Source organism: Phascolarctos cinereus, unplaced genomic scaffold, assembly GCF_003287225.1.
Source record: "Phascolarctos cinereus isolate Bilbo 61053 unplaced genomic scaffold, phaCin_HiC Scaffold_9;HRSCAF=440, whole genome shotgun sequence".
In the NCBI taxonomy this organism is placed as follows: domain Eukaryota; kingdom Metazoa; phylum Chordata; class Mammalia; order Diprotodontia; family Phascolarctidae; genus Phascolarctos; species Phascolarctos cinereus.
The window spans coordinates 199,984,980-200,005,756 of NW_027556402.1; the positions used below are offsets into that span (position 1 = coordinate 199,984,980).

The window sequence follows — 20,777 nt, forward strand, 5'->3', positions numbered from 1 at the left end:
GACCTTTGTGGGAAGCTCTGAAACGACTGATTACAGCAGTTTAAGTACACTGTTTGAGTTAGCAGAATTTTTCTGTAAGACAGGCATGATGGGACCCTCTGTGGCTTATCTGCCATTAAAGGAGTAAATGGAAAAAAAGTGATGTGAGAAAAAATGAAAAAGAAACAGAACTGCCCTTCCTTTTGCCTCTCTGCTAACTTTCTCCTATAGATACTTTCCTGACAAATAGCAAATGCATGTAGTTGTACAGTAAAGGCTGGACCTTCCGTTCTCTCTTTTTTGAATTGGGGAATGGTGGATAGATAACTTTTGACTCCTTTTTGAGGGTATTCAAAGGTGGTGAATACTTTGTGTAGCATATTGACACTGAAGTGGCCCAGCTGCTGACTGCATGTGCTGACCTTGTCATTGTTCTTCACAAATGAGTTCCATGCAAGATCTTGAGTGGACGCCACAGAATGTGGCTCTGCCAAGGAGGGATGCCACTGTCCTTATCAGATGAACGTCACTGCTCATCTCACGAATTGTCCTGGCCTCTCTTCAGCTTGTCGGGATTGAGTTTTGTCTGGTCAGTGACCTCTGAGCTTTGGGGCCTGGGAGGCAAGATGTGAAAGGGTGTGAGAATTGAGTTTGTCTGTGAAGGTTCTCCATTTACACCAGGGTTGATATGCTCTGACATAGTCTGATAGTTGTAGCCATTACTATTGAACAACACTTATTATGCTAAACATTGGGGTAGGTTTTTTTTTTAATGGACCAGGTATTAAAATTTGGATCAGTTCAAATAACTTAATGTGACAAGTACTGAGCAGGAAGAGAGTCTCTGCTCTCATGCTGCTAAAATTTGAATATCAGTTTAACATACATAGCCTGTGCCAACTGTGTGCAGAGCCTAGGACTACAGAGAGAGAAAAAGAGTGTTGCCTTTGAGGAGCACGCGCGTACGTGCGTGTGTGCGTGTGTGCGTGTGTGTGTGTGTGAGAGAGAGAGAGAGAGAGAGAGAGAGTATGTAGGGGGTGGGGTGGGGAGATGGATTCCCCCACCTGCCCAAATCGTACAAGGTCATGAGCCAGGCATCTTAAGCAGCAGCATGGAGACTCAAGATGAGTGCATGGTGGGCAGGAAAAGCATAGAAATGGGAGCTGGGATGCTGAGTCTGAGGGAGCTGTTTGGAGTGGGGAAGGCCAATTAGGAGTTCCTTACAGTAGTCTAGTAAGAGCTGCCAAGGGCCTCAGCTAGACAGATGATGCTTCTCAATCTAGGAAGGGGATTTATTTAGGCAGACATGTGATGGAGGGGGAGGTGTCAGGATTGGGCAGCTGTGTGGATATGTGGGGTGGACGAGTGCAGATCAAGAGTGATTCTGGGATTGTGAACTTGGGTGACTTGGAGGGGAGATTATGCCTTCAGCAGAAAGAGGAGAGCTTTGAAGAGCAGTGGATTGGGAGGGAAAGAGAATGAGAACTGTTTTGGACATGTGGATCAAATTCAAGATGGCTGTAGAATACCTGCTTAGTGATACCATTAGAATACCATTTAGTGATGAAAGAAAGCTTGGGAAAGAAACTGGGGCTGAATAAATGATAATTGTACTCATTAGTGCTGGTGAGGTCATCAAAAGAAAGGATAGGGTTAGAAGATAGCTCGAGTCAGAGCCTTGGGTTGGGGTACATTCCCAGGTAGGTGAGAGATGAGGAGGCAGAGACAAGAATAGGCAGCTTCTGGGGAGGATGTTTACAGAAGGACCTTTATTTCATTTCACAGATAATTTAGAAAATACAGTAGACTCATAGGAGCCTGTAAATAAATTCAGAAAACACAAGGATTGCAGAATAGCCTATAAATAGTCAATACAAATTTCTCAGGGCACCTTACTTTTCTGGAGGGTCCCAACATTTTCCAGATATAGTTGGTGTGGTTTGGACTCTTTTGAAAGGTGACTGGGCTGACCTCCGAATGGAGGTCACGGTCCTCTCCAGATTCATAACACTGGCCTGTGGCTGGGTATGGTCCAAGATGTCACCAGTGAAGCAATAAATCTGAGACTTGAACCAGGCTTTTAGCTCTACACAGACGACTCTTTTCTACTCCACAACATTACCTTGCCATTCACAGAGAGTAATCTACTTCTGTGCAGTGTTGAAAGGCAGAAGGAGGATGATCCTTAGGTGGAAACTACAGGAAAAATACCATTGTACAGGAATACTTCGATATAAAAATGTTTGGGTCCTGTGTATGTGTGTTTTACTTATAGTGAAGTTACATGGCTCCATGAAATGTTTAATGCAGCTGAAATTACCATGATAGTTTGAGTCTTTGGTTCTAGAGGCTTTGTTGGATCGGTTTAATTCTGTGCTTGTCCCTCCACTGAAACTATTCTCTCTGGAGTTAACCAGTGATCTTTCTTTCTAGGAAATGAGTTTTATTGATATCTTTTATTTTTTTATTGCCCACGTTTCCCATTTTCTTAATTATGAGATCTCCAGCTTGGTTGACTGGTGTCTCTATACTACTTCTAGGGGCACATGCTTTAAAGCTTTTCACAGCCTGGGCCTGACCTGGCTTTCCAGATTTACTGTATGGTACTTCATTTGCTCTTTTGTCCAGCCCAAGGCTCCTTCAGTCTTTCTGTGTAATGGGCCCCTTGCGTAGTCTGGGGAAACCTGGAGCCTCCTCACAAGTGTTCTTAAGTGCAACATAAAATATACAAGATGAAATGAAAATGGTTTACATGGAAATAATTATTAAAATATTTTAAAAAGAAGTTCATGGACTATAGGCTAAGAAACCTGGTCTAATTAAATTGGCTTTCTTGCTGTTCTTCACACAAATTTCTGTCTCCTGCCTCTGTAGGCTGTGTCCCATAGTTGGGAAGCCCTCTCTCTTCACCTCTACTCCTTACAGTTCTTCATGTCCTTAAAGACTTCTGTGTGAGGCTTTCTTAATCCTCCCTCTGCTCCAGCAACCTGTGACTCCTGACCAAATTACTTTTCACTTATTCAGTATGTAGGCACTTACTTTGTGCCTCCTTGTGTGTATCATTTCCTCTCCTGAGAGAATGTAAGCTTTTTTAAAAAAAATTTTATTAATTTATTTTGATTTCTCAGTAATCACTTCCATATGCTTTTGAGTTTAAAATTTTTCTCCCCCTTCTTCCCCACCACCCTCCCCAAGATGGCGCACAATCTGATATAGGCTATACATTTACATTCCTTTCAAACATATTTTTACATTAGTGATGTTGTAAGTAAAAATTAAAACCAGTAGGAGGAACCATCAGAAAGAGGAAACAAAACTCAACAGAAGAGAAAAAGAATAGCAATTCATCTTCCATAGTTCTTTCTTTGGATGTGGATAGCATTTGCCAACACGAGGCCTCTGGGGATATCTTAGATCCTTGTATTGCTGAGAAGGGTTAAGTTTATCAATATTAGTCATTGCACAACGTGGCTGTTATCGTGCACAACGTTCTCTTGGTTCTGCTCACTTCACTCAGCATCAGACCATACAAGTCTTTCCAGGTTTTTCTGAAGTCCACCTGCTCATCATTTATTATAGCACAATAATATTCCATTACATTCATATACCACAGTTTGTTCAGCCATTCCCCAATTGATGGGCATCCTCTCAATTTCCAATTCTTTGCCACCACAAAAAGAGCTGCTATAAATATTTTTGTACATGTGGGTCCTTTTCCCATTTGTATGATCTCTTTGGCATATAGCCCTAGAAGTGCTATTGCTGGGCCAAAGGGTATGCACATTTTTATAGCCCTTTGGGCATAGTTCCAAATTGCTCTCCAGAATGGTTGGATCAGTTCACAACTCCACAATTTTCCCACATCTTCTCCAACATTTATCATTTTCCTGTTTTGTCATGTTGGCCAATCTGATAGGTGTGATGTGGTACCTCAGAGTTGTTTTGATTTGCATTTCTCTAATCAATAACGATTTAGAGCATTTTTTCCTATGACTATAGATGGCTTTAATTTCTTCATCTGAGAACTGTCTGTTAATATCCTTTGACCACTTATCAATTGGAGAATGGCTTGTAGTCTTATAAATTTGGCTTGAAGAGAATGTAAGCTTCTTGAGAGCAGGGATGCTTTTGCTTTTTATCTTTGGGTCCTTAGCTTAGCACATGGGCGCTCAATAAATGCTTGCAAGTGGATAGATCTAAAGCTAAAACTTAGGTCTTTGATTTGGCCCTTCTGGCTCATTCTTTTCTACTTCATTGTAAAACCCACTAGTAGAAAAAGCCATTGAATTGGCCCAGTCTCTAGGGATGTGAATGTGTTTGTATAATTTAATTTCAACGAGTGCAGGAAAATTTCCACAGTACTTGTAAGACTTGAACTCTTATCCTACCTTAAAGAAAAGAAGAAAATGAACTTTTTTAGTTCCCGTTCAATAATAATGGAATGTAACTTTTTCCTGACTCAGAATTAACTTGTCTCATACTTGCTGAACCACTTAACTGCAGTTCTGCACGGAGAATTTAAAAATCTGAATGAGCTGCATGTATGTGTGCGTCTCTTTAATGGAAGTGGCATGATTACAGTCAAGAGTACTGGAGATCAAGTCCCAGCTTTGATGCTTCTCAGTTGTGTGATCTCAGGCAAGCCATTTCACCTGTGCCTTATTTTCTGGTCTGAAATGGGGGTGGTGCTTCAGAGAATCTCAGAATTTGAGAGTTGGAGGGAGCAGGCCCTCTGCAGAGGGTTGTACAGTCAAGGAGAAGGAGCCCGCAGCTGCTCTTATCATCGGGAGGTTTCTCCTCACATCAAGACTGAATTGATAAACTTCATGGCTAAACTTGCCCTTTTCCTTCAACAGATCCTCATTTGACCAGATCCTTCGTCATGTGGGTTGCTTCTCTGGACGTTGTCCAGTTTATCAGTGTTCTTAAATTGTGATGCCCAGAAGTAAACACAGTATTCCAGATGATGTCTGAAAGCAAAGTGCAGTGGAACTCTCACCTCCCTATTTCTGGAAGCTGGGACCTCCTTACTACAACCCAGGAGCACTCTAGCTTTTTTTGACTGCCAAGTCACTTACCACTTGACTGACCTTGAGCTTGCAGCCCACTCAGACATCCAGATCTTTTTCCTGTCTTTTTTTATGGGGGGGGGCATTTGGGGTTAAGTGACTTGCCCAGGGTCACACAGCTAGTGAGTTTGGTCTGAGGCTGGATTTGAACTCAGGTCCTTCTGACTTCAGGGCCGGTGCTCCATCCACTGTGCCACCTAGCTGCCCCCAGATCTTTTTCAAAACTGTTGTCTAACCAGGCCTCCAGATTTGATTTTTTTTTTTCTACCCAAATGCAAGACTCTACATTTATCCCTCTTGAATTTCAATGGTACCAGCCCTTTCCACAGTTGTTGGGAGGAAAGTACTTTGTAGATCTTGAGGATTTACAGCAGGCCTGTACAACCTGTAGTCTGAAGGGGCTGTAAGTACAGAGCTGTGTGAATGCTGAAATGGATGACGATGTAATGGTTGTTTTTAGGAAAGCCAGTACAAAGGTGTAACAGGCCTTTAGCCAAGAAGCTCCTGTGGGTTTTGTCCAGACCCCCAGGGATCAGTGATGTCATGGAGGTAGATGGTACCCTCTTGATAAAATTCCCAACCCATCCACTCTGCTTTCTTTGTTATTCTTATTCATGGTAGAATGGTGCCAGGTCATGAGAGTGTCCATGTACTTTAATAATATTCTCAAATATTCCTAGTTCATTTACAGATAGATTTGGTTTTCCTTTGAGACAGGATTCCTGAAAGCTCATCTTCCTCCTCACCTATTTTTTCCTCTTTGTTGAGATTCATATTTACATGTGGATTTTAGAAAATTGGTAGAAGTTGAAATATTTTACGATAACATAATTTGACTTATTTGGAATTTTAGCTTACACCATTCCTTCAATCCAGTGTATACTTTTGTATTTAAGCCACAGAAATGATGTGCTTTGAGATACTGGCTCTTTTTCCAGTAGCTGTTCCGAGTGAGTGGCATAGGCCAATTGCGTTTAAGTGTTTGGTGTTTATGATAAATCAAGGTCCAAAGACTGTTCTGTGAGTTAGATAACAAACCACTTTTTTTTTTCAAAGTATTAACTAGAAATCCAAAATCATGGAAGTTAGAAATGTTAGGCTAGTTTCTCAGCCATAGAATTATTGCTTTTTAATGACAGTAGGATTATTCTTGGCCATTTCTTTTGGCTATGTTTTTCCATGTCTAATTTGTAGTTTCAAAGGTTGATGATCAAAGAAGTGATTGGTAAATGTTTAATATTTATTGTGCATTGGAGAGTGTTGAAGATTTGCCCCAAAGACCATAAAGATTAATGGTAGCCACAGTGCATTTATAGATATTTAAGATCGTAGGGTGTTTCTGTCGCGTCCTTGTTTGCTTTTTAAATGTTTTATTATTAATTGATTAGGTTGGATATCAGTTTCAGTGAAGACATGCCTCATTCCTGAAATTAGGGAAAGGTTAGTGTTTGAAGGTGTGTAATCTTGAGAAAATTTCCAAAGTTTTGTTGTTTTGAGTGACAGGCAGCATATGCAGGAGAAGGAAGATTGCTGTGGAGTTAAGTGCCCCACGTTCAAATCCTGACTCTGACCCTAGCTGTGTGGTCGTGGGCAAGTAGCAGAGAAGTGACAGTACTTGCATTAGCCCCCTCCTAGAGTGGTTGTTAGGATGGGGTGGTGTTTGCAAAGGTCAGTGAGGCGCCACTGCGCATGCCTTTTGGCCTCTCAGACCTTTGGTGTGCGCAGTGATCCTCTGTCCCATTCCTGCCCTGTATTGAATTGTTGTGGTGCTTAATAAGGCAGAAGGGGTCTGTAATTATCCTAGGATTGTTGGTTGTAGAATAAGAGGAAAATGATTGTTCTCTTTGGCTCTAGATCATAACATAATGTGTTGGTACCTTAGTATTTAGCGAAGTGAGAATTTCAAATGCATCACCTTATTCACAATTAAATTCAGCTCCTTCTCTCCCCCCGCCCCCCCCCCCCATTCATTTTTAGGAAGCCTCAAAACTTAAGGAAATTGATTTTGGATAATAATGGCAAGTTGACAAAAGGTAGTCTGTTGAAGTGTGGGTCATAGCAGTGTTTGCTGTCCTCATTTTGCCGAGGAGAAAATGGAGGGTTGAGAAAGTGAAATGATTTGACTTGCTTATGGGCTCCCAGGGCCAGAGCCAGGGGGATCTTGGAAAATATTTTACTATGAGTAGCCCAATCTGTTTTTATCAGATATAGCCAAATTTAAACTGCCAGATTTCTGTTTTACCACAGAATGTTTTCATTTTTCTCCATTCTTATAATAAGAGCCAGGGATTATAGTGAAATATTTGCCTTTTAAAGGAAGTGTAGAAAGTGCCTTGTCCACATACCAGCTGTGTTAATGTTAAGGTACATAAAACTTAATGACTGGGCAAAACTAAGACGCTTAATCTTAATGAAACATTTACTAAATTAACTAGTTCATAACACCACCTTTCATCCTTAATTTGTGATTATGATCTGAATCCTCATTTAGAGTCTTAGATTCCCAAATCCTTTAGCTTTTTATTAGCAAAGACTTTTGCTCTTTTTCTTTGTTCAGGTAAGGAAATGAAACATCTCTAAGGGCTCATTAACTTGAAAAATACTTGAAAGTATTTCTAGCAGGTTTTGTCTGGGAACAGGTAGTCTTAATTTCCCTAAGTATTTTTTACAATACTATATTAAGCATTTTTACTATAACCTCAGTTCAAGGTCTTAACATGGGCAGAACTTCATATTCATAAACATTATAAATTTTTCATTGCTCAAGGATGTTTACTTAAAAAAATGAACCTGTATCTAGAAAGGAAGTCTTAGAACAATACTATCTTCTTTTTGGTTTAATAATAATAAAACACACGTACGCAAAACAAAACCCAGGATCCAAAAAAAAGCTTGTAAAGGAGGAGGCCTGTTAAAATAACCAAACCTTTTTTTTTCTGTCTTGAAAAACATATAAGCCTCTCATTTTTTTTTTCAGATGCAGACTGATAGGAAAGAATGAATAAAAAGGCATTCTAGAGGAATAGTTCAAAATGGTGGCATGGAAAAAAAATTTAGTGTTAAAATTCCTTTTTAATATAGTTTTTTTAAAATGAGCGTATATACCCCACAGAGGTGCATATAAAGGAGCAGTCATAAAATCTGTTTATCTGCTAAGTGTCTAGAACAGCTATTTTGTGTCTCCCAAAGCCTTCTCTTTTCCAGACTAAATATCCCCAATTCCTTCAACCCCTCGTGGTGTGATCTGATCCTTCCCCATGCCTGTGCGTCCTCTGCTACCATCACTGAGCTGATGCCACTGATGAATTGAAATTGGCTAACTCAATGTAAACTTACTCTTAAGTTTACATATATTGAGATGGCTTTATGATTAAGATGACTGCGCTAGATATTCCACAACATTGAGTATTTGTGAAGTGCCTGAGGAAAACACTCAGACAAATGGGCTGTGCTTCCCTTCCCTTAAGAAGGTTACAGTTTAGTGAGGAGAGATGGAATAAATGTACACATAGATAAAGATGATGCAGTTTGGCATAGAGGTGCATATTAAAATCGAGAACCTGAGGTCTCAAGGAGGCTTTGTGGAGGATGAGGCACTTTTATCTACAGGGGTAAGAGCCAGTGGATAGATCCCTTCTCTCTTTAAGGCGGGGGAAGTAACAGTCTCCAGTATGATATATTTATGTATAGCTTAGTAGATATTTTATGATCCTGCCAATTAATTTCTGAAGTTGAGAGAGTCTTGGAATTAGAATTCATTATGAATTTTTAATCTCAGATAATGCCACTAGAGATATCTCTAAGGCAACAATTACATACTTGGTTAATGAGTTTATATAACTTAACCTTTTAATTTTTTTTTTAAACAGAGGCAAAATTAAGTTCATAGAAAATCCATTGATCTTTGACAAATGAAAGGTCAGGATTTTTCAAAACTGAGATTTTACTCCTAAATCTTAATTAACTCCAGGGTCAGATTTGCAAGGCAGTAATGAAAGACAGGATTTTAGACTGTGGGAGCTAGAAGGGTCATTGGATCTCACCAGGTCCACACCCCTCATTTTACTGAGGAGGAAGCAGGACAGACAAGTGAGGTGAGTCTCCCAGAGTTGCTCAGGTTAGCCTGGCAGAGCCTGGACTTGAATCCCCAGGTTTGGATTCCAAATAGAGTATTCTTTCCTCTCTGCCACTGCTGCCCCTGACCCTCCTGGCTGCATGCCCCAGGTCCACTCCGATCCCTCAGGCAGAATAGTTTCTGATGGATGTCACTGGAGAGAATTTCCTTGCCTGGAGTTCTACCCAGGTGAAATTTCAGTTCTGAACTATTCCCTTCCCCCATACTAGCCATGTGTTGTTACTTTGGAACTTTGAGTTCCTTTTGAAGCCTTAATGTGAGACTGCACTGCCGCCACCCCCCCCCCCCAAATCTGAGCAGGTTTCCCTTTTCTGATGTCAGTGGAGGTAAGAGGCAAAGTTATTTCAGCCGTCTCCCAAACGTCACCCCCCCCCCCCCCACACACACACAGGCTAGAAGAAACCTGAGAGTAGCCAGGTGGAGGGGAAGAAGGAGGAACAGATTTAAGGAGAAAAGTAAGCATCAGACTGATTCCTCTAGAATCAGACTGTCGGGCAGTCAGATGTTTTGTTTTTAGCCTCCCATTAAGAGACCAGGTGCCCAACTAGACAGCCAAGTTTTCCTTTTAAAGTTTTGAAGCAAAAAAGTTCGCTAAGAAACAGAATTGGATTCTAAAACATGTAACTATTTTTGGACTCACAGTTTTGTGCTCATTTTCTTTCACACCATGTATAGTTGTGTGGTGTTGAAACCTCTTTCTCTGATTAATTTCAGTACTCATCTGAGGAGCTGAACAAAAGTGGCAGCTTGTTCCCTTTCGAAATCAATGGTAAGTTCTTCTAAAAGCCCTGGCTGCGAGACACTGAGGTAATTGGGGCGCTCAGCAGCCTTTCTGTTGCAAATCAGGTGAAATGGGGGCCGGGACCTGCTGCTGCAGAGCCTGCTGGTTTGAGCTGGCCTTGGGACAATACCTCGAATCACTGGTTATTAGTTTTCTGCTTGTGATCTGCTTTGCATAGTAAAAGCTCCTGTGAGATGTTTTTGTTCAATATCATTTGGTATGTCTAAATGCTCTCTTCACATCCCCTATCCCCTTTTGAGACCTTCTCTTGAGGTAGCTGTTAGGAAAATGACAAGCATGACTGGCATCTTTGGGTGCCATGATCATGTTCTAGGCCCATGTGGCAGAGGGTACCTTTTAGCAGACTTTTTTTTTTCTAATCTGATTTATAAGGAGGTAAGAATGAAGGAAATACTTGGGAAAGAGTATCTTTTGATTTATTTTTAAATGAAAGGGACAGAAATCCTACTGTTTAAAATGTTGGTGTGAACACTAGCTGGACCTAGTCGGAATGCTCGATTAGTTTTGTCCCTCGATGTCGGCACGTGGCATCATATGCAGCTCCAGGAGAAGGAGCCCACTGCGTCATCTTGTACACAGAGAATGAAGTCAGGGTTTTGCTTACATTAGAATTCTTCGATGACCTGAGAATTCCTCAGTATCTAAGTGATTTAATTTTGCCTCATTTAGAAGATGAGAGACATTTCGACCTGACTCCAGTTGGTTTAACGTGTCATCTTTGCAGCCAAGCTTGAAAAACTGTTTAACATGAGAGGGGTTTTCCTCTTAATTTTTATCTTAGGTTTGTCGGTTATTTTTACCCATATCATACAGTGTTTAAGAACAATTGTAACTTATGCTGAATGTAGTTGGAAAAAGCAGTTTGATGTAGGAGTCTGAGGTTTTGCCAATAGCTTTAATGATTCCCAGCCCCTGCCTTCACACTGGATGATACTTCTGAAGTTCTTAAAGCTTTGACTGGTAGTCAAAAATACTAGAGCTAATAAGTAAAAGCTTTGTTTAAACAACTAAAAACAAGGGGATTGTTTTTACTTTCGAGTACATTATGTGGTATAACAATGTCAGGAGGGAGATGCAGTCATCTGTATTAAAGTTTTAGCTTCTTTTAAGAATGGCAAAGAATAGTGTTACTGTAACATGTTAGTAAGTATAAATACTTTTATTTTGTTTTTGGGTTTTTTGGGGGTTTTTTGGCTAGGTATTGGGGTTAAGTGACTTGCCCAGGGTCACACAGCTAGTAAGTGTTATGTGTCAGAGGCCAGATTTGAACTCAGGTCCTCCTGAATCCAGGGGCCAGTGCTCTATCCACTGCACCACCTAGCTCCCCCAGTATAAATACTTTTAAAAAGTTAATAAAAAATATTTTACTTGTAAGCAGGGTTAAATAAAAATGGGATAACAGCAAAATCTTAGCAAAATTGAACAAAAAAGGAATATATTTTAGATTTCTTAGTTTGTGTTAGATAATTGGTAGCTTAATGAAGAAAAAAATATAAGTTGCCCTTCATTTCCTTACAAATGATGATAGATCTAATAACAGCAGACCTTTCTAAGGTTTTGGTGAAATTTTTATTATGTATGTCCTGTGGTAGTCAGTCACCTTGAGCATCTGAATGAAATCCCACATAGTATTGGGGAAAGAGCCCTGGAACTGGAATGTGTGGGTTTTAATCCCAGCTCTGGAGAATTATTGCCTGTGTGTGGCCTTCGGCAAGTCGTTTAGCTTTCTAGGCCTCAGTCTCCTCCTCTGTAAAATAACTAAATGATGACTTCAAAGGTTTTGTATAGCTCTAAATCTATGATCTGTGACTGTTTAAGATTTCCAAACTATCTCATGCAACTTTAAGGAAAACTTTTTTATTTGAAGTAGACTAGTTAAAAAATGAAAAAAAATTAGGTCTTTATTGCAGGTAACTGAAAATAAGATTGGTTTCATTTCATGGAGCTACTAAAAAACAGATTGATTTCTAGAAGTCTGACCTAAATAGACAGGAAATAACTTTTTTTGGAATATGTATGTGTTAGTATTTTTAGGAGTAAAAATGTTGTCTTGATAGCTAAAGCTACTAAGAAGCCTGAGCCACTGTCTCAAAGATTGTGGTTAAATGTAGGTAGGCTAAATATCTTTTCTGAAGTATTTTACAGATCTGTTGTTGCTTATGTCCTATGTACAGGAATTTTCTTGGTAGCTGATATAGTAAGTTCAGTTTAAGATGGTAATTCCAGTGAATAACTGAAAACTAATGGGAAGGAGAAGCTAGGTTGCTGTAAACTTTTTAACTTTTAGTAAAAAGCCCAAAGGCTTGGCCTTCTATTGGTCAGTTGTTGAATTCATTTTGCAGCGGCATCTTTGTACTTGTTTCCTGCTAATTGGCTTTTTCCCCTTGTCTGTCTTCCTTGCTGATCTCTGTCCTTCCCTGTTTCCTTCAGTAGAAGAAAATCCTTGGAAAGTGTTGAATGGAGGATGTCCAATCCGAACCGAAGTGACCAAGGTTTCAGCTTTCCCTTTCCCATCATGCCCATTTAGTTCAGCAAACATGTGTCTCCAGTGGCAGAAAGAATCCCCCAGCCCATCGACGGTGTCAGGATGGATCAGTGAACTCAACCTGAATGAAAACTCGGGGCAGCCGCTGGCCCCGCCTCCCAAGCGACACTGTCGATCCTTGTCGGAGCCCGATGAGCTGGCTCGCTGCCGGTCACCATGGAAACCTGGCAGTTCCAAGGTCTGGACTCCAGTCTCCAAAAGACGATGCAACAGTGGCGGCAGTGCCACCTTGCAGCGCTGCAATAGTGGTGGCAGCGCCACCCTGCAGAGAAGCACCAGCATCAGCCTGCCCCAGAGCATCTTGTCGCTCCAGAATGTGTTCCCCATCACCAGCTTCCACACGTCTCCAGTGCCCAGGCCCTCCTCGGCCAGCAGTGGCTTTGTGGACAGCAGTGAGGGCAGCACCAGTTCCAGCATCCGCTGGAATTCTGCCGGACCTTGTGATTTTAACCCCAGGCGTCGCCTCTCTCTCTCCCAGGAGCACATTCCCGAGGTGGGGAACCTCTTGCCTTCAGCTAATAGCACTCCCACTTCCACACCAGAGCTTAGCCGGCGCCAAGGCTTGTTGAGATGCCGCTCACAGCCTTGTGTACTGAACGAGAAGAAAAGCCGGCTAAAGCGCAGACGAGAGGAAGACATGCGGTGGAATCGGCCATCTTTAGACTTTTTTAAAATGACACGGGTGAGATTTTTACTTTGTTCAGTAGGGCTTGAAACCCTCCTGGTGTGGGATGTCATGTTGCCTCCGCAGAGGGTGAGCTCTTTATGCAGGGCTGTGCAGCTTAGATCTTGGGGGGTGAAACTTTGAAGGGTCCATTCCATTCTTTGAGTTATTGGTTTAATATTTCTCTTCTGTAGCAGATCCTTATTTAGTACTTGTGTTTAGAGAACCCAGATGTTGAAATTCTTTCATTTCAGAGTGTTCACAAGTAGTGGTTGTGAGGTTTTGCAATCTGATTGCAAGGAGTTGGTAGCCTCCCCTTCACTCCCATGTCCCTGGTGACGTGTTTTGTTTTTTTTTAAGTCAGTGAAAACTAAGATTGGTAGGCTTCATTCTGTTCCTTCACTAAGTTCAGTCCTTAGGATCATTCTAGTGGGATATGTTTTTCTGGGAGAACTTAGATCTCTGATTTCATTGAGGAAACTCCTGGGAACTGTTTCTGTCAAAGCAGATCATCAGCTCATAATCTTAAGAGAGTCACCTGGGATGCAGAGATGAACTTGCCCATGGTGACATAGGTGGTGTATGTCAGAGTCAGAGCTTGAAACCACATCTTCCTGACTCCAGATCTGGCCCTCTGCTATACTGTGCTGCCTCTTCCAGCATCAGATGAACTAAAAACGCAATGTTTGCTGCTGTCTTGTGCCTGCATCCGGATCACTAAGTCTTTGGATACACTCGTTTGACGTATGCTGTTATGCTGTTAGGAGGTCTTGTTAAGTGTGTTGCTTTTAAGTTGGTTATAAGAGGAAATTGTTGGAGAAGAAGAAATCCTAAATTAAACAAGATGGAAATTATTTTGAAATATTTTTCATTATCTTTGTAAGTAGATAAGATTGTGGTGGCAGTCTTTGAACCAGACATCTCCAGTCACCTCCTTACTGCTGAGGAAGGGGCTCACTTACCTCTTGAGTTGTTTGTTGTCCTTGTCATTGTGGCTGTATTTGGATTCTACTGAAAACATGCCATTGATTGGCTGTAATTAAGTCTAAAGGATTTGCAGTCTCCCTGTTGAAACAGGTATTAATTTAGAACAGAGTATTCTGATTTTATTTTTTCTAGAAAAATACCATCATAGGTTTGAGTAATACAGGTTCTTTCCTAAAAATTTTCTCTTTTTCTCAAACACAAAGGTAGAAGGGGAAAAAAGGAATATCTCAATTGCTTATTAGACTACAACAGTTGTAATAGGGAAGGAATATTAATTTATGGTTAAGAACAGAACTTTGGAAAATGACACACTGTCTTTAATATCAGCTGTTCAACTTAGCAAAAAGCAAACCCCCAGAGTTTTATGCTAAATGTATTTTCTAGAAGATGGTGTTGATTTTCTGAATAAATTTTGAGTATGTTAGTCCATGGTACTCTCCAAGAGCTCTGAAGATGAGGAAAGTTGTATTGAGAATGCACATGCTCTCAGCCTTTCTTTGCCTGTGTAGTTTTGTCTAGCTTCATAATAATTTTATCTTGAATGGAAAAGAGTGTGCTGGCTATCAAATAATTGAACAGTCCCTCACCTATTTATCAGTTACCTACTATAGAAGCAAGGTATTGTGCTAGGCACTAAGAAGATATAAAGACACCTATGAAATAGTCCCTGTCCTCAAGAAACCAACGTTCTCCTGGGGGTGGAGAATAAACCATTTACACAGATGAATCAAAGCAGAAATGTCACAAGGAAGACAGCCCTGACGTATGGGATCAGGAAAGACTTTGTAGAGGAGGTGGCATCTGAGCCAGGCCTCGCATTAAAGTAGGGATTCTGAAAGGCCCAGGTGAGGGCAAGTGAACCTCACTTCATCAAATGGGATGCAGACAGGGGCACTGAGTGAGATGGGAGGGCAGATAGTAAATGAGAATTGACTAGGGTTGTAGGAACTAGAATGGAAAGTTAGGATTACAGAGGCAGTCCTTCAGGTGCTGCACAGCAGCTGCTGAAAGTTTTTACCAAAAAAGTTCAAAAACTAGCCAGAGAGATGTAGAGCACAAGATGGTGGCCATGTTGAATTTTAGGAAAACATATCAGTTAAAAATTTTTTTTAACTTTTCAAGTCTTCTTATAAGTTTGTAGCATTTATACTTCTGAAGTTATTATAGCTTAAAATTGCTTTAAGGCTCTTGGGCCACCCTATATAAACTCCTCTGTTTGACATTCTAAAGCCCTTCACAACTTGCAGCCCATTAGCATGCTTGTTGGCTCTCACCCTTGAGGTACCACCTTTTGCCTACAGGCCTTTGCACTGACTGTTCCCCATTCCTGGAATCCTCCCCCTTCTCACCTCTTTCTCTAGCTAGGAAACCTTGGTTTCCTTGAACCCAGCTCAAGCAACACCTGCTTTCTCAGCTATTAGTGCTGTCCTTCACAAAACCACCTTGCGTATTCACATACATGCACACATATCCATACATACATATCCACACATAGAAATCAAATGTAAACATATGTTAATATGCTAATCTTTGCACATGCCTTATATATATACCTATATCTCAGCTGTATGTATACACACATTTATATACATCTCCCCCATTAGAATGTAAGTTTCTTGAGGGCAGTGTTATGGGATCTTTAGCACTTATCACAGTGCCTGATGTTAGTAGTATGCCCTTTAAATAAATACTTTTTAATTGATAAATTAGCCAGAAAATATGATTCATGGTAGTAAAAGCTTAACTAAAAAGGCAAGTTTCAGTCAAATTATAAATATTAATCTTAAATATTTAACTTCCATAGCACATCTATTGCATAAAATGGAATATATTTGAATTGTTTGCAGAAAAGATGCTCTTCCTTCCTTTGGAAGTAGGCATCTTCGGTAATACAGATAGCTCTCTTATATTACGTATACCACTGGATCCAATTGTCTCCTAATTCCTTCCTCCGCTTTGCTTCCTGCAGGTAATTCGTATAGTCGAACAGATTGTAGTGGGGGTTTGGAATGCTTGTAGAAAGACAAGACTGCATACTTAGGACACACTTTGCCTGATGGTACTCTGTAGGTTCCTGACTTCTCAGGTGACCACATTCTGGTAGCTATCTTCGTCTTTGTCCTTTATTTGTGCCTTATCTACACATTCATTGTTGATTCTTGTAAGCTCTGATGGGCAAGACCTAGTTTGTGTAACATCTAGCGTTATGGAAAAACAGTAAATATTAAGGTTTTTGGATATTGTTTTTATGGGATATCTCTAGAGCACCAGTGAGATCTTTGGGGACCAACTGAGAGTTCTGGCTATAGAAATTGAATTTCTTTGGAAAATCATGATGATCTTTGTTGCTTGCAAATTAGAAGTGTTAATGACATTGTGAGAAAAATTCTGTGGAGTTAAATTTAGGCTGGAATCAAGCATCTAACATTTCAATTCAGAAAGATAGCATTCTCCCAGAGGTGAAAATGAGTAAAAGAGCCCAGTAGTCCACACATACCCTTAATTGTGACGGCTTTAGTATCAATTATGCAAAAGGAGCAAACGATGAATTGTTATTGGAAACCTTGATTTCTAGACTGGATAACCAAGTGTAGGAGGTTAAATAGGTATATTGAAATATTTAGCCAAAGTCTAATGGGCTGAATTGCTGAGGCATCAGTGCTTTCCAGCCCAGGTAGTTTTGTAATGCATATATTATGATAAACTGAACAAGAAGTGTATAATTTCACCAAATACAAAATAAATTATTTCCTGGAAGATTGTGATTTAAATAGAGCAGACATAATCTCTAAGCTGCTTTTTAACTCTGAAATTCTGTGATTTGTGTAAAAATAGTAAAAAAAAAAAAAAGGTTATACTATCTACCTTGCCTGGCTTTGGACTCATTCTCTTTTGGAAATAGAAATAGAGAATAGCCCTGGCATAAGGAGGGGCTGGGCCTAAGGGGGCCTGGGTTGGGGAGGTTATGGCCGAGAGAGGGACGTTCCTTAACGAAAGGTCTGTTGCCTTGGTCCAGAGAGAAAGGATGTAGGATTTTTCAAGGGAAAAGAAAAATGGCCAAGTAACTACATTATTTCCTACTAGATCCTGTTGCTTCTTGTTACCGTCTTTCGCATTGCTCTGTCTTGTCCATTCTTTTCTTTCTATGCAGGTAGGTAGTTAGGAGAATAACAAAAAATGCTAGTTTGTCTTTTCTTCAGTATGCAAGGAGATTAATAGACATGTGAGTAAAATTAGGTTGTCTTTCTCTGTCAAATAAGTGTATCATTAGCACATTGCTTAAGAAGACACTAGAATTCAGTCCTACTTTTCCATTCTGTTTCTGACAGAACGTAATAGTAAGTCCCTGATCAAAGTTTGTTGAATTCTGTAAGTCAAGACATTTTGGGAACTCTTCAGACTGGTCTGTGATCAATTGCTTGTCATCTTAAATGGCGTTGTCAGAAGCAGGCATATGTATGCAGTAATTTCAGAAAGCTAACTGTTACTATTTTGGGGCAGTGTCTTATAGGTAGGACTTAGACGTTTGGTACGGTGCCCTACTACATGATTTATACAGATTTTTATTGTGGTGCCGTGGTAAAAAGAAACATGGTAATTACAGTGAAAATCAACTTTGTTAAACAATAAAAGCTAATAATAAAGATGAGGTTGCATTCACAGCATCTCAATTTACAGTACCTTTTATACTCTGTCATATTAAAAGTCTGGAGTTCTAAAAAAGTTGAATTGCCTTATTGCTTAATTTGCTTCAGGTTTTTCCATTTGATACCATATTCTTGTATAGAATAGTCACATATTTATATAAAAATCACAGTTCTAAAAATAAGAACACAGAATATGTATCTCATGTGCTCCCATTTATAGTATTCTCTAGTCTGGCTTCTCTGGACTGCCACCAAATATGTATCTCCTTAGCTGAGTTCCAGTGGATCAAAAACTGCGCCAATAGCTAATTTTAGAAGAAAGTTTCCTGTGATTGGTTGGTGTGGTTTGTTAGAGTATTTGGATACCATTCATCTCAAATAACTTTTGAAGATAAACTAATTTTCGAAATATATTCTTGTATAAATGAACAAGGCCATTTCCCCCTAGTAACATGGGTTTTAGTGATAACGATAGCTGGCATTTATATAGTGCTTTAAGGTTTGTGAAGTGCTTTGCATATGTTCTCTCATTTGGTCCTCACCACAACGCTGAGAGGTAGGTGCAGTTATTTTCCCTGTTTTACAGATGAGGAAACTGAGGCTGAGAGGTGAAGCAATTTGTCCAAGGTCACGTAGTAAGTGTCCGAGTCAGGATTTGAACTCAATTCAGTGTCAACTGATTCCCAAGTTAGTGGAAATTTTTTATTTTTTGTTTTAAATGAAAGAATACTGGCTTGAGGACCTAGGATCAGTTCTGGCTCTCCTACTTAGTTGCTTCTTGACCATGAGCAAGTAGAATCCCCTCTTTGGGGACTGAGTTTCTTCTTTCATGTGTTGTGAGGGTTAGATTAGATGACTCCCAGGGTGCTTTCTAGCTCTAAATTTGTGACCTTATGTCATCCAAGGACATTTGATTTTGATATTTTAAGAAATTACTTAATTATTGGCCCTTAGGAGCAGGCCTTTGTTTGAACTGCTTTGAAGAAAAATAGTCCTGACAAACTTTGCTGTTCTTGGACAGCTTTTTGAAACCCAAAGATTTCTCATTCCTGCATGTAATAAGAATGTGTAAGGTGCTGGATTGGGAAATGCTGCGAGGAACACAAAAATCACGTTGCCTCAGACTTCAGAGAACAGTCCCATGGGAGTAAAGTCTTTGTAGTTTGAGTCAGTATTAAATACTGAACTCCTTCTTGTTCAAGATTCTCTCGCAGTTCAGTGTCAAAGTTGAGAAATAGACTGCCGTCACAGAAGACTTTCATTTTACTACAGGTGTATGTACAGGTGCATTCACAGAAATGGTGCTCTTAGTGATGTAACTAGAATCTGATTTTCTCATAGACAAAAGTTACTTTGAGACTTGTTCCTGATCCAGACTGGGGGGTGATGGAAAGAGCTTTGGCTCTGGAGTCATGATGGGAACGCACGTTCTGGCCCTGCTGATCGGCCGGCAAATCACTTCATAATCACTGAGATGGATAAGTATTTGGAGGTTTGCCCAATGCTTTATAGACATGAAGACATTTGATTGCCTCCTCTCTGGGCCTCAGTTTTCTCATCTTGAAAAGGGGGAATGGGGGATGAACTTAGATGCTCTCTAAGTGCCTCTTTCTATTTAAATCCTATGAGCTTTTTATGGAAGCGACTTTTCCCTTTGGTGACCTCATCTAGCCCCATGGCTTTAATTATCCTCTATGCGTATGACTTCCCAGTCTGTATACATGACCCTGCCTTCTTACCCGAGCCTTAGCCCTGAATTCTGAGCCGCCTGCTGGACCTAGAAGCCAGGTTGCATAGTGAACCTGGAGGCGGAAGACCTGAGTTCACATTTGGTCCTGGACACTGACTAGCTGTGTAACAGTGGGCAGTCGCTGTACCTCTGTTTGCCTCAGGCTCCTCATCTATAAAATGGGCATTAAAACCAGTACCTGCCTTCCAGGGTCGTTGTGAGAACCAGACAAAGTGATAGCTTTGAAGTGCTTAGCACAGTGCCAGGCACATACTAGGTGCCATGTAAATGCTCATTCCCTTCCCTTCCTTTTCCCCTTCCCCCTCTGTACCAGCACCACAAATTTAGCTGTCCCGAACCAAACTGGCTTGCCTTCTAGCCTCATTGTTTTTGCTGTTGACATCTTCCCAGACTCATCCAGACTCAAAACCTTTTGACTCTTCTTTCACCCAGCCACCCAATCCATTCAGTTACCAAGGCCTCTCCATTTTTACCTCCACAGTATCTTTGGTGTTGTTCCCTAACTTTCCCGTTAAGCCTGCTGTCAGCATAGTTCAAGCCCTCCCTTGGCCTCTTGTAATAGTCCCTGACCTGTTGTCTCTACTCGTAGTTTGTCTTCCTTTCACACAGCTGCCAAATTAATCTTCAGACTCCCTCCCTAACCAAAAAGTTTCCTAGCTCCCCATTGTCTAGAGCATAAAATACAAATTTCTTAACTTGGCATTTATTGCCTTCTGTAGTCTGGCTTCAATCTATATTCCCAACTTTATTTTCTAGTACTTTTCTTCAGACATACTATATGAATGAACAGATAATTGAAAAAGTACTTATTAAGTGCCAGTTGTTTCAGTCACTGTGCTAAGCAGCACTGGCATATATTTCAGCCAGATCCTGTCCTGCGGTCTCTCCTGTCTTCATTCTGAAGTCCTCCCTCTCTGGGCCTTCCACTGCTCCTCAAATCCTTAAATCCTTCCACATCTTCGTCTCTTAGAAGACTTTCCTGACTGAAGGGAGCTGTCTTTTTCTCATATTTTCTTATGGTGCTTAGTCTAGATGTCACTTTTGTTATCATTGAATCCTAACATGTATATGTTGTATCTCTCCTCCTTAATAGAGGATCAACTCCTTGTGGGGAAGGCACTCCCACTTTTCATCGTTGTGTTCTTAGCCCTTAGCCCAGTGTCTCACTTACATGTGGGCCTTAACATTTGTTGAATTGA

General features: G+C 40.5%; 1 protein-coding gene across 2 annotated transcripts in view; it reads left to right on the forward strand.

Annotated features, from left to right (window-relative positions):
* The window catches only part of FAM53A (family with sequence similarity 53 member A), a 114,986-nt gene that overhangs the window by 34,819 nt on the left and 59,390 nt on the right, over positions 1-20,777 (forward strand). Inside the window, exons 3-4 of one of the 2 annotated variants that reach the window (XM_020992246.2) lie at positions 9,898-9,952; positions 12,416-13,212. In XM_020992246.2, the coding sequence (XP_020847905.1) occupies positions 9,898-9,952; positions 12,416-13,212 (852 nt within the window). The remainder of the gene's footprint in view (positions 1-9,897; positions 9,953-12,415; positions 13,213-20,777) is intronic. The other variant, XM_020992247.2, reaches the window with a different exon arrangement.